Raw genomic sequence first — 12,555 nt, forward strand, 5'->3', positions numbered from 1 at the left:
TATATATAAAACCTAAAAATACAAAAGCCAATGAAAGCTAGGGAGAAAGGAGGGTGAAAAAACATATTTTTTAGATTCTACTAAAATAAAATATTTTTCCAAAAATTATTTGTCTTGTTTAGTATTAAAAAAATTACTAGTAATGTAAGTATAAATTAATGAATTGGAACAAAAATTAGGTGCATATATTAAACTTTTTCTAAATATCTAAAATAAAAAATATCACAAAATTATTATTCTCAGTAATTAATCTCCTTTTTAAAATATTTTTTGGATGAAATAATCACATTGTTCAACTGCCTAAGGACGCAGAACTCAATCCTGGATTGATAACCTTATCTATTAAGATGTAAAGCTTAATAATATGAGAACAATTATTAAAGCAGTGAAAAATATCTTCAGAATTTTTAAAATTCTAATAGTCTATGATAAAATGGAATTGATTAAGAATCTTTGAGTTAATTACATTATTTTAGTTGTTAAGTACTAGGTAGGTCTGTAGCTGGTAATAAATTTAATTTATTGTAAACGTATTAATGTCATAGCCATGGTTACATTATTTTAACTTCTGACTTAAATAATAATATACCACTATCACCATTCATTAAAATTTAATAGAAAATAGATCTGCAGTAAGGAATCAAACACCAATGCTTGCAAATTGTGATTTATAAGCTACATATATTGATATTTTTTTCTCACAACACAAACCTAAGATACAATATCATTATTAGATACCTGCAGAACCTTAGGTTTTTGCTGCAAAAATGAAAAATTTAATATACCCCATAAAATATTTTTTAAAAAAAATTGGCTGTTTCCTAATTTTAGGTAAGGATTCATACATAAAATTTGAACTTAAATGGATATACTTTAAAAAATTTTATTTTCATATATGATAAAAAAAAGAGAAATGATAGAAAACACTTAAGGTACATAAGTATATTTTGAATATACTTCATTTAAGTATATTTTGAGCTATACCAAAGACATATACATAAAATTATATACATCTACCATATCAACATTATCTTAATGTTGATAATTTATTAGTAAAGTAATATACATATGTACATGCAAAAATTACAATGGTTCTTTTTTTAAAAAATACAGATGATAATAATAAACCTCTATTTTGTAACAATTTTGAGATGTAATGGAAAAACATGTAGTCAAAGAAAAATTAGACATAGCGGATAACATACATAAAAACCATACTAGTGATACAGTAATGCTTGCCATCCGGTATTTCTTTTATAATTTACTTTTAATTGCTAGTCTATGCATTTATATAGTAGTGATTATTAAGCATTACTGATATGAAAACTTATTACAAAAAAATAAAATTAATTCTAATGACTAGTAAACTTAATATTATAACATTCATGATAAAACAATTTAAAAAAAATTTCTTTGAAGGTTAGTCTCATTTAAATAGTTTAAATGTTAAGAACAAAATTATTTCATATCATGTAACTTTTAAAAGACTACACAGCTTAAGTAAAACTAATTATTTTCTGTAGACTTATCTTTTTTTTTGAACTGTTCACTATCTATCCCTTCTAAAATATAAGTAGATGAAAAAAGCATAAACATTCTTTTACACCAATTTTCAACTGCATCTTTATATTCATCACCTTTAGACTTATGAATATTACTTTCTGCAATACTTTTCTTACAGGAATTTGCCTTTTCTACTTCTAATCTTGATAAAATATTCCTGAGTGAACTAATTGTTAGAATGTTAGGTGGATATAAATTAAGTGAATCATTAAAATTATTTTTTTCTCTGTGAGTGGGCAATTCTTTAATTTTTTTAACAAATTGTATTGAACCAAAAATAAATTCATGCAGATGTTTTCTGTATTCATTTACTCCAAAACCACTAACTTTATCTGATAATTGAATATTTAAGTCTTCACACACTTTTAAGATTGCTTCACTATTGTTAGTAAAGGTGTTTCTTATAGATTGCCTTCCTTTAAAAACCGATTTCTTATAAACAAAATGCCTAATTAATTCCATATCTTCTTTATCTTTGGCAAAGTCTGTTTCAGTAGATATGAATTTTAAATTTTTATCATTTGTTTTTATATCCTTAGTTAACCTTTTAAGAGGTCGTTTCTTCGAATAAATATTTTTCCTACGTTTTATCTTTTCAAAATCTATGTTCGGGTTTTTTAATATGATTTTTTTAAGGTTTTCATAATGCTGTCTTATTTGAGTGCGAGACCTTGACGCAAAGTGTTTGGCTATAGTCGCCCACTGCCCTTCACCATATTCTTTAATCAGTTTCACCAAAAGAGCATCCTCTTCAAGAGTCCAAATACCATACTTCCTATTTTTTAAACTGTCATCAAGATAGTTTATGTATCTCTCCCTTATTTGGCAACTGTTTCTGGATTGAAGAAAATGATGAATACGTTGTAATGGTATACCCTCCTTAACAGCACTTAAAATGAATTTATCTTCTTTTGGATTAAATTTACCTTTTCTCATTTCTTCATCAGAAAAACATCTCGTTTTGTACCACTTGTTGTACAAGGTAATAAAATTAGAATCATCGATAAAATATTTTATTCGAGACCAATTTATAGATTCACCTTGCTTAGCCAAACGTAACACCATTCGAAAGTGTTTCAAGTCTTCTTCAGACCACTTTTTAGAAATTTTACACAAATGCTGTTGGTAACGACTGAAACATTGATAACCAGTTCTATTAGAACTAAGATCAAGGGCAATTTTATCCCAGTCTTGATAGTCAAATTTTTTAGCAGCTTTAAGTATTGCTATTTCTTCCTTCTTTGTCCACTTATCTTTTCTTATAGAGGGTTTTAAATATAAGTCCCACATCAATTTACAGTCACGTCCAGAATGAGAATTATATAAATTGCGGGATATTTTGTCCCAATCCAAAGAATTTTCATTATATTTTTTGAAAACCTCCGACAAATCTGCACTCCTAATAAATGAAACTTCATTAATAACCTTTATTTTGTGATCAGAATCATGTTCATACTTCACGTTACTGTGTTCCTCTTCCAAACTATAGAAATATTCCTGGACAAGAGTGTCTCTGATAGATTGTTCAAAAACGTGAAGTTCATCTTCTTCCCAACTATTAATGAAATCACTGGCTTCATATAATGATGGTTTAATTCTTTCTTTAGCACTTTGGTCAGAATTAACGGGGCATGGAAAACCTTTATATTTGAAATAAGGAGCAGTGAAGCTAGTGTAAAAATCTAGATTTTGTGTTTTCTCAACAGTATTGTTGACAGATGAAGATTCCACATTTCTGTCAAGGTCACGCTTTAGTAGAAGCAACTCACATTCTAGTGCCTGTAACTTTTTTTTTAGCTGCCTATTTTGATGTAAAGCGGTTTCAATGACTTTTAATTTTTCATCATAATCAGTCACCTTTTCTTTTGGTAAACCAATAAGATCTGTGATATCATCACGTTCATTTTTGTTCATATTTAAATCTTTAATTTTCTCCTCAAGAATGTTTTCTTCAAGAATGATGTCTAAGTCATTTTCATCTTCCTCCGATTCATCAGATATTTCTATTTCATCTATCTGTTCTTCTATTCCTCGGACTTCTTCCTGTTCATTAGATTTAACTAGGTCCATAAGCATTGAAAAAATGCCAGGCATTTCAGACTTAGGATTCATGTCGCGAAAATGATTCACTTACTAAACAATTAAAATATTTCTAAAGAAAAAAAAAAGAATATATAAGATAAAAAGATATAACTTCAAATCACGTTCAAACCACAAATTCCGCACATGTCAATTTCACTGTCACATAGAAAACAATCAAAGAGCCCTCTTGTACTTATAACCAATTCCCGCTTCTACAACCTACTCTAGAACCAACGACAATATACCAACGAAGTTAGCCAAAATACAAACTTCATTTTGACTTGTTTGTCTAGTTCTATGAAATTTTTACTTCAAATGTTTAGGAGAAGTTCTTTAAATTTGCTCATTTGTGTTTTTTTGGAGAGCTGATTACGAATTTTAACTTTACGACCCCTAATTTTCCCTGAAAATATTTCAAAAATCAAAAGAAAAAACTAACAATTTTTATTGGAAGATCATTGTTTTTATAACAATTGTATATGATAAATTGTAACCGCATATAAAAGAAATGGTCGGCAATGCTGTCAAAAAGGAACAAAAAATATTTATTTACAAATTGTGAATAATAATGAATAATTAATTACGAAGGTGAATAAATAGTTCTTAACTATTTTATGTTCCTTTCTGAGGATACCCCTGATCATCTCCTTCATAACAGCTTTTAGCTTTTGTTCCTAGTTCTCCTGCTGTGAAAATAGTCTGTCAAGGTTTAAATGCTAAATTTTCGAAAATGCTTTCACTAAAGTACTTTTCATTTTGTTTTAATTTAAATAATTAACAATCTTTCATTGCTAGTGGTAATAAAATATGGGCTATAAAAGAATTTGATGATTAAATAAGGGGAAAAACTTTATGTATCTACCAAACCGGCTTAGACATTCAAATCGAAAATGGATGAGAACGCCCGATCTATGTCCACAGTACTTGGCTCTGTTATCTTTTGTTAAACTGTTGTATTTTAGAAAGGAACGAAGCTGGTATTTGTTTGTCACATTTTCAGGAAACTCTTAAGTTAGATTATTCATTTTGACATAAATTATCACCATCTCTTGTATATGAAATGTAAATTTAAAATGATCTTTTTATGTATGTGTATGAACAGCCTGACTCAAAAACGAAGAGTTCTAAGGAACGGAAATTAGGTATTTAAGTTAGGTAAGGATGGTTAAAAAAAAACAAAAAACAGATTAATTATAGTGTTACTGGATTGTTTCATCTAATCGACATTTTTTTAGGTTTTTTATGTTCTCATCTCTGTAAAACCAATTAAAATTAATATCCATTATAAACAAAAAAAGGGTTTACTTAGCTTTTTGAGATGAATTCATAATTATTTTAAATGCAGATAGTAAATCAATATCTAATTCGAAAGCTTGTTACAAGAATATTTCTCATGATCGTACGTCTATTTATATTTGTGAATCTGTAGAAAAAAATTTCATGGAATCAATGTGATAACTGTGTACAAGAAACATATTCTAAGAATGGTAAAACCATAGTTTTGCTGCTTACCAATTGTCACTACTCAGCTTTCAAGGTAGAAGTTTAATTTTTAAGTCAGTATATTCAGAATTTTCATCATCGCGCTGCAATCGTTCCTTTGAAATATAATTTTTGTTGCTGTGATGTCACGGTTTATATCCTATTAAAAGGCCATTTAAAATGAAATATTGTTTTCGAATAATCACGTAAATAACTTGGGCATGAAACATTTTTAACTTCAAATTGTCATTACCACTGCCGAATTATTGTTAATTACGTAGATATATGAAATTCAGTGTTTCCGATAACAGACGGATGTGACCGATATCTACCGTTATGTATCTAGGACAAGGATTGAACTGATACATCAATATTTTTAAAACGAAAGTTTTTGAAATTATAAATAAATATCTTGTATAAAGATGATCTGTATGACGGTCAAGAAAGATGCCACCGCCTAGATAACCTTGCAGGGCTGAATGAGAATAGGATACAAAAATTGTAAGATACGATACAACTATAAGAATATAAATATAATTGGTGAAGAAAAGATAATATTGAAAACATTGATAAAAACATCGTAAACTAAAATAAAAAAGTAATATATCCGAATCGAATTATTATTATTAATTCGGCTCTACAACTCGATGTCGAGTCCTGGCCTCCTGCATCAGCCTCCACCAATCATTACGATCTTGAGCGGCCGCCACGCCTTCCTCTGCGTCTTGCTGGTCTTATTACATTGGTCACTATTTTCCTTGGCAGATCACTCTCAGCCATTCGAGCAACATGCCCTGCCCACCTCAGTCTACTGAACCTCACAAACTGGACAACGTCTGGTTCCTTATATAAAACTTTAAGCTCCTGGTTATGTTCGACGTCTCCTATGAGTCGAATATTAACTAAAAACAAGTATAGTAATAAGTGGTAGAATTTGTAGATGTACTACTTGAGTAGAGACTAGTGAAATAATAATATGCTTATGTAATAACAAACATTGTACAATTAAAATAAGGAAAGAGTCAGGAAGAAAATACCTTATACTCTGCTATGTATCTGAATACCGCAACCTAGGGACAAGTTTTTTCATCAAATTTTCGGACTTTCCATGGGAAAATCCCTTGCTCCTGACATTTCAAATATAATCGTAAATTCTAGACTTCTAGACTTTCTTATTCCTGTATTCTCCCATGAATTTTTTTTTATTAGGAAACATATTGACGACCTCATCCTATTTGATCCTTGATAACAATAACTTCATGTTTATACTCTCATATTATTATTTTACTCTTTAGACTATATGTGTGTATCTTTTACTTTCTGTTTTCCAATTTATATGTTGTGTTACACTTATATTACTATATTATTATCTCACACATTTATTGTTCTGGATACAAATTTGGACTGAGAATATTTCCGATAAAGATGCTCCCACCCACCCTACCTAATATTCCCACCATTATTTTTCCATCCGAATTCTCACTCTTCTTTCTGGACTGATGTGAGAAACTAATCTATTTATGTTTTATTGTCCTTAACTATTCCTTTATTTATTCATTTACCTACATTTAATTATTCGATTGTTTTTTTATTGTATCATAATTATACCTCATTTTCTTCCTCACTATTTCATTCTTTTAATTGTACAATATTTGTTATTGCTTCTGCATATTATTATTTCACTATTCTTAACTAAAGTGGTACATTTGCAATTCTACCTTTCGTTACTATAGTTGTTTATATTCAATTCATATATATTTATAGATATACAGTTGCAGGCCTACCTTCTACGCCATAAACCTTGATGAAGACCTGAAACTCAGGTCGAAACGTCGGCATAAAATAAATAAATATGGTTTTGTTTATTTATGTTGTTCTTTGCTGACCGCAACCCCCGACAAACTTCTCCAATCATATATATTTATATTTTTTCAGTTTACTACGTAAAACGTTGTAAGTAAACATAAAAAAGTAAACTTTTTTATGTCGATAAAACAGCACCCACTGGTCCTGGCTTGAATTTATTGTGTTAGGCACTCATTACGCGCATAATTTAATTTCCATTTATTAATTATAGAGAAAAGCTTTCAACAGGATATTTCATTTGAATATTATAGGCTGTAAACTGAAAAAAGTTCTAACAGTTTGGCAGATCCCTCTTGTCTAAGCCTACAATTTGGAATCTGGCAAGGTTTCATAATCTGGCGTCAAAGAAATAAATTAAGACCATTTCCAAGTTTCCTGCTCTAACTTCCAATTGGAATCCTAAGATAACCGGCTTATTTTTGTTTATCGATTTATTAATTTTTTTCGGCCAAGACTCCCATTGGAGTCGATTTATTTATTATCTTGATCAAGTGCAATGTAGCAATACCTCATATTGTAACCTTCAACAGTCTTTTATATCATAACCTTCAGCAGCCTCTTATTTCTTAATGGTTGGTATAATTTGGCGGCTGTAAATTTTATTAGTTATATTTATTAGATAAAAATGCATTGGACTTGTTTTCTACGAATTCTTAGTGTACAGCCGAAAAATATCTTAAACAATGGACTCAATAATTATTTATCCAAAAGGTAATTTGGTCTTATTCAGAATTATTTCGTTTTACTGTTGGAGCACTTTTTATTCTTCTCATTACCTATGATTAGGAATTGTACTTCTCTGATGAAGGCAGTTTTACTAAAGGAGTATGGGTCACCAGATGTGTTAAAACTTGATCGAGTACCGATTCCGAACAAAGGAAATTCTGAAGTATGATATAAGTGGTAATTTGAAACTGTATTTACTTTGATAAAACCTTTAAAAAATACTCACAATAAGATAATACTATACTAGTGTCTTGAACCAGGTACTAGTCAAAGTGCAAGCTGCTGGTATTAATCCTGTAGACTTGTATATGAGAGAAGGAGCATTTATGTCACTTCCTCCTCTGCCTACGATTCTCGGTAAAGAAGTATCAGGTATTGTTGAGGAAGTTGGTCCAGATGTTAAGTTATTTAAGGTATGTTTTAGATCATATTGATTGTTTTTAGATAGTTCTTGTTTTAAGTGTCTGATCATACTTTACTTCAGATTGGTGATAGAGTCGCCTGTTGCCTACCAAGGGATGGAGGATATGCTGAGTATGTAACCTGTAATGAGAAGTATCTGATTCCTTTATCTGATAAATTAACTTTTCCTCAAGGTGCAACTTTGTACGTTGCCTACTTTGTAGCTTACAGAGCATTGCTAACAAAGTAAGTATAAAATTTGTTTACAAGTTTTATCTTTATTTGATGTTAGTTGATTTTTGGTTAGATCTTTCTCTATTTATTTAAACTACTTAAGAATAAATAGGGATGTGTATTAACATTATGTTTATTGCTCTTCAAAATTGTAATCATCTTTACTGGTTTAAATCTTAAGGAATAAGTAGTAAAAAAAAAAGCAAAAGAATATTATTTAATTAAGTTAATCAAAATAATTTTTCATTGAATTTCTTATTTATAAAACCTGTAATTCTTATTTTTAAGTGCCCTATTTTTTCCATAGTAGTTTTAATGTTTGTGAAAAAATTTCTATTTCCATTACATTGATTTAAAATCATGGTAGCTCAAACTAACATTTATTTCTATATTTTATTGAAAGATGTTACCTTTCCTTTTTCTATAAAATATAGGTATCCAGAAGGAACAAAAGAGAATATGAAAAAATACTAATATGCTTACTAGATTATTCATGGTGTTGACATCGTTTGATGTTTCTTTCGTATTTTTAAACACTTTGTTGATAAATTTATTAAAATGGTTGACAATAATAGAGATATTTCACATGTTTTTCTATTCGTTTTTGAATAGTTAAGTTTGATCTTACTTCTTCATTGAACATGAGCATCCTTCTTTGGATTTTAACAAACCGACTGGAACAGCTCCTATTTATTTAGCTCATTCACTCTACTTAAATTAACTTTTGCTTTTGAGAATAGTCGTTCTTCATCAGATATTGATTAGAACACAGCTTAAAAAAATTCTCTTAAGTTCCTCATATATGGTAAAGAGATATTGAATGTCTCTTGATAAAAATTGGGTGAATGTATTTAAAGAATAAAAAATACCTATATTTCTGCATCTCAAACTCTTCATGTTACAAGAAAATAGATTCGAAAACTGAAGCAACAAAAGAATAATGCTTTCATTACATCACATATTGAAATCAAGCTCTCTGTTTGGACTATAATAAAATTAAACTTACTGTATTGTGAATATATGAATAGAACGGGGAACGGATCCTGGCTAGAGTTGAAGACATTCTTACTAATCCATAAAACTTCATCTATTTGAATTTTTCAAAATCATTCAGTCTTTATCAGTTTTGTGTCCAGAATATTTTTCAATAACAACTTTTATTGTACAAAATCTTTTAGATTCAAATTACTAGAAATTTTTTTTTTTTGACTTTATTTAGTTTATTCACAACTGTAAAAGTATTTACTAGAAATTAATAAAGAAAATAACATCTATTGCTCAACAAATGGTACAGACTTTTGGCTTCTCCTCTTGATGATTTTCATTATCTAAATTACTACTATCCCACAATTTTTTGTATTCTTAACCCTGAATGGGGTAGGAGCAGTGCATTAAATGTACAGTATATATATAAGTACAGTATATGGAATTATATTCCTTATATAAGATTCTGAATGGCAAAGTTTATGTATTTTGCTTCATACTCACAACATAATGATTTAATTTACAATGGGCTTGTCAAAACATTAATTGAAAACTATTACTTCAGACTATATTTACACGTACTTAGTTAACTTTCATTCATGCCATCTCAAAATACTCTCTGGGTGGGTGATTTACTATTATCTATAATTGAGTAGTAATAGTTTGATATCTTATAATAGATCACTCACAGAAAAAAAAAAAATAACTAATACAAAATATTCATAATAATAAAATTTAGTATATATGAGTAAACATCAATAATAATATAATGAATAATATAAATATAATAATTAATATAATGTACTTAATTCAGATTATACTAGTGAAATTTTCAAATGCATGTGAAGAAAGTCAATTTGTAGATATTTGTTTAGTAGCACTTATTTTTATTTATTTTTTTAAAATAATATACTTTCTTGAATAGAAAACTAAACACCGTTTGGATATTGTATGTATGATTAATTACTATAGATTATTTATCTTAGACTAGTAGTAAAAGGCAATTGGAAATATCTTTGTAATGCATACTAAGGGCTTCATATTCATGAATTTATTTTAATATGATTATAAATAATAATCAAAGACTTCGGTGGATAAAGCTATTCAATTCTTCCAAACACAAGAGTCTGTAAAAAAAACATTGCTTTATTATTCCTATTTTAGAGCGGAAAACTCAATTTTTAACTTCTACTAAAATTTACTGTTCAGAAAAATTAAATAAGGAGTATTGTCAAAAGGATTATTTAAAATATTCTTCTATGCAAAAATCCCTAAAATGTCTTGTGTTAAAATGGTATCTTCACCCACTCATGTTTTTATTATGTTTAATCAATATATTTTGATAAATTATTTCCTAATATAATACATTTTTGTTACAAATTTCATTTAATATTGAGTATATATAGGCCGAGTATATGTAGTTTGAAATATTATAAAACTTATGAATTAAAATTTCAGATGCAGAATAAAAAAAGGTGAGCATTTATTAGTTCATGGAGGTAGTGGTGGTGTTGGTATTGCAGCAATACAAATAGCTAAGTCAAAAGGTATGTATACTTAATTAATTAAATATTTAAGTTGGGTTTTATGATAATTTATTTTTATTATTATCTTAACTACCTGGGGGTAGTTAGTATAATTTAGCAAAGTTAGTATAATATAGCAAATAGTAATAAAACAAAAATAGAGAGCATGTTGCAATTAGTTTAGAGCCATGCAGTATTCTGAAATTTTAGGTATAGGATAAGTATATATTCTTGTAAATAATGGTTATACAAGGAAATAACAATTGATCTTGATCAAATATTGCGGTTTTGGTTAAGTTGTTAGTATGAAGAAAAATCATAGTTTCTGGTTGGTTTTTTCTTGGATTCTTGAGGGAGAAAAAATAAATTATTTTTTATTTTTATTTTTTATGCAATCCCTGATTCCTGAGAATGGACACAGTCCAAAACGTTGGTGGAAAATATTATTAAGTTCATAAAAACTGGTGTTTATAGATGGGTGAGTTGTGTTGATACTTCCTTAAAAAAACACTATTACTAAATGGCAACATAGCTGTAGAAAAAAAAGTTGTTTAAGAAAAGGTTATTTATATTTTTGCTTGGGTCTTTTTAATCTCTTAGCCAGTGGCAGTTCCTGGATGCTGGAAATGGGAATTTACACAAATAAAATTAGGAAACCGAAAGATTTCACTTCACTTTACTTACTAGTTACTTCTCTAAATCTTCATAATAATCAATGCAAAAATACCACATCGAATACAAGTAGAGACGGCTGCTGTTTTTGTGGTTTAACTGCAGTGGATATTTCACTGTACGTCAGACAGTGTTAAATAAGCTAATTGTATTTGGCATAATTTTTATTTGGGAAATTACCAATGCAGAAAAAGAGGAAGAGGAGACTTTTAGATAGTTTAATCAAGAAATATTACCTTGTCATAGCCTATGTCCATGACCAGGCAGTCATTTTGGCTGAGAATAGCAGAGCCAGATTGAAAATTCAAGAGAGGTGCACCAGTCTCATAGCGGAATGGTACTTGAGGAGGAAGTTGAGTATGGCCACAATCAAGGCTCAACCATACTCATAAGAGGTTCCACAGACAGACTCATTGACTCACCCTGTCAACATCAATGTCCAAGGTAAAAGAATAATACCATGTGAAGAGGTTAAATACCTTGGCTTGCAAATAAGAGGAGGGTTCGACGTTACACCACACCTGGCATACTTAAGGGATAGGATGACTCTGCCACTAATTGGATTATGTAGAATAGGGGTGCTTTCTGAGGCCTTAGGCATCCGGCCACAATGACAATATATAAAGGCATGGTCTTGGGTATTCTGAGAAATGAATCAACTGTGTGGAGCTAAACCCTTATGCAGCAACAGAAGAGGAGACTGGCTCAGCTAATGTCATGAAGGCAAATAGGATAGTGGCACGCGAGGTAGGGCAGATACAGGCCAGAGTAATACCCCTGTCCCGGGGAAAGCACCAGAGATTAAAATAAAGTTGTGAGTGGCTTGTACTGCCAAGCTCACTACCTCACTGCTGCCGCACCCTGTTGCCAGAAATGATTAGGTAGGGGTGGGGAAAGAAAGGAAATTTATATTTGAGGAATAAATATAATTTTTTATAATTATAATGATACTCGCTGAGACATCAAATCTAGACCGTCCATCAAGGGATGTTTTAAGTGAGCTATGAACTTTTGTGGG

General features: G+C 29.6%; 2 protein-coding genes across 2 annotated transcripts in view; one reads left to right on the forward strand and one right to left on the reverse strand.

Annotated features, from left to right (window-relative positions):
• Positions 1 to 970: 970 nt before the first annotated feature.
• LOC106679778 (snRNA-activating protein complex subunit 4) lies at positions 971 to 3,848 on the reverse strand. The gene has a single exon (XM_014419119.2). The coding sequence runs from the start codon at positions 3,673 to 3,675 to the stop codon at positions 1,507 to 1,509; it is 2,169 nt and encodes a 722-aa protein (XP_014274605.1). The 5' UTR covers positions 3,676 to 3,848; the 3' UTR covers positions 971 to 1,506.
• Positions 3,849 to 7,495: 3,647 nt separating this feature from the next.
• Positions 7,496 to 12,555, forward strand: part of LOC106679771 (zeta-crystallin) — a gene marked incomplete in the record, with an annotated part of 11,791 nt that continues 6,731 nt past the window's right edge. Inside the window, 5 exon segments of the mRNA XM_067052683.1 lie at positions 7,496 to 7,704; positions 7,780 to 7,882; positions 7,980 to 8,132; positions 8,204 to 8,367; positions 10,798 to 10,886. Of these exon segments, the coding sequence (XP_066908784.1) occupies positions 7,619 to 7,704; positions 7,780 to 7,882; positions 7,980 to 8,132; positions 8,204 to 8,367; positions 10,798 to 10,886 (595 nt within the window).

This window comes from Halyomorpha halys, unplaced genomic scaffold, assembly GCF_000696795.3.
Source record: "Halyomorpha halys isolate HHAL.00 unplaced genomic scaffold, Hhal_1.1 Scaffold14.1, whole genome shotgun sequence".
Classification (NCBI taxonomy): Eukaryota; Metazoa; Arthropoda; class Insecta; order Hemiptera; family Pentatomidae; genus Halyomorpha; species Halyomorpha halys.

What these genes read in the sequence shown, in the direction of transcription:
- LOC106679778 (XM_014419119.2), bottom strand. Translation starts at nt 3,675, where the DNA reads ATGAATCCTAAGTCTGAAATGCCTGGCATTTTTTCAATGCTTATGGAC.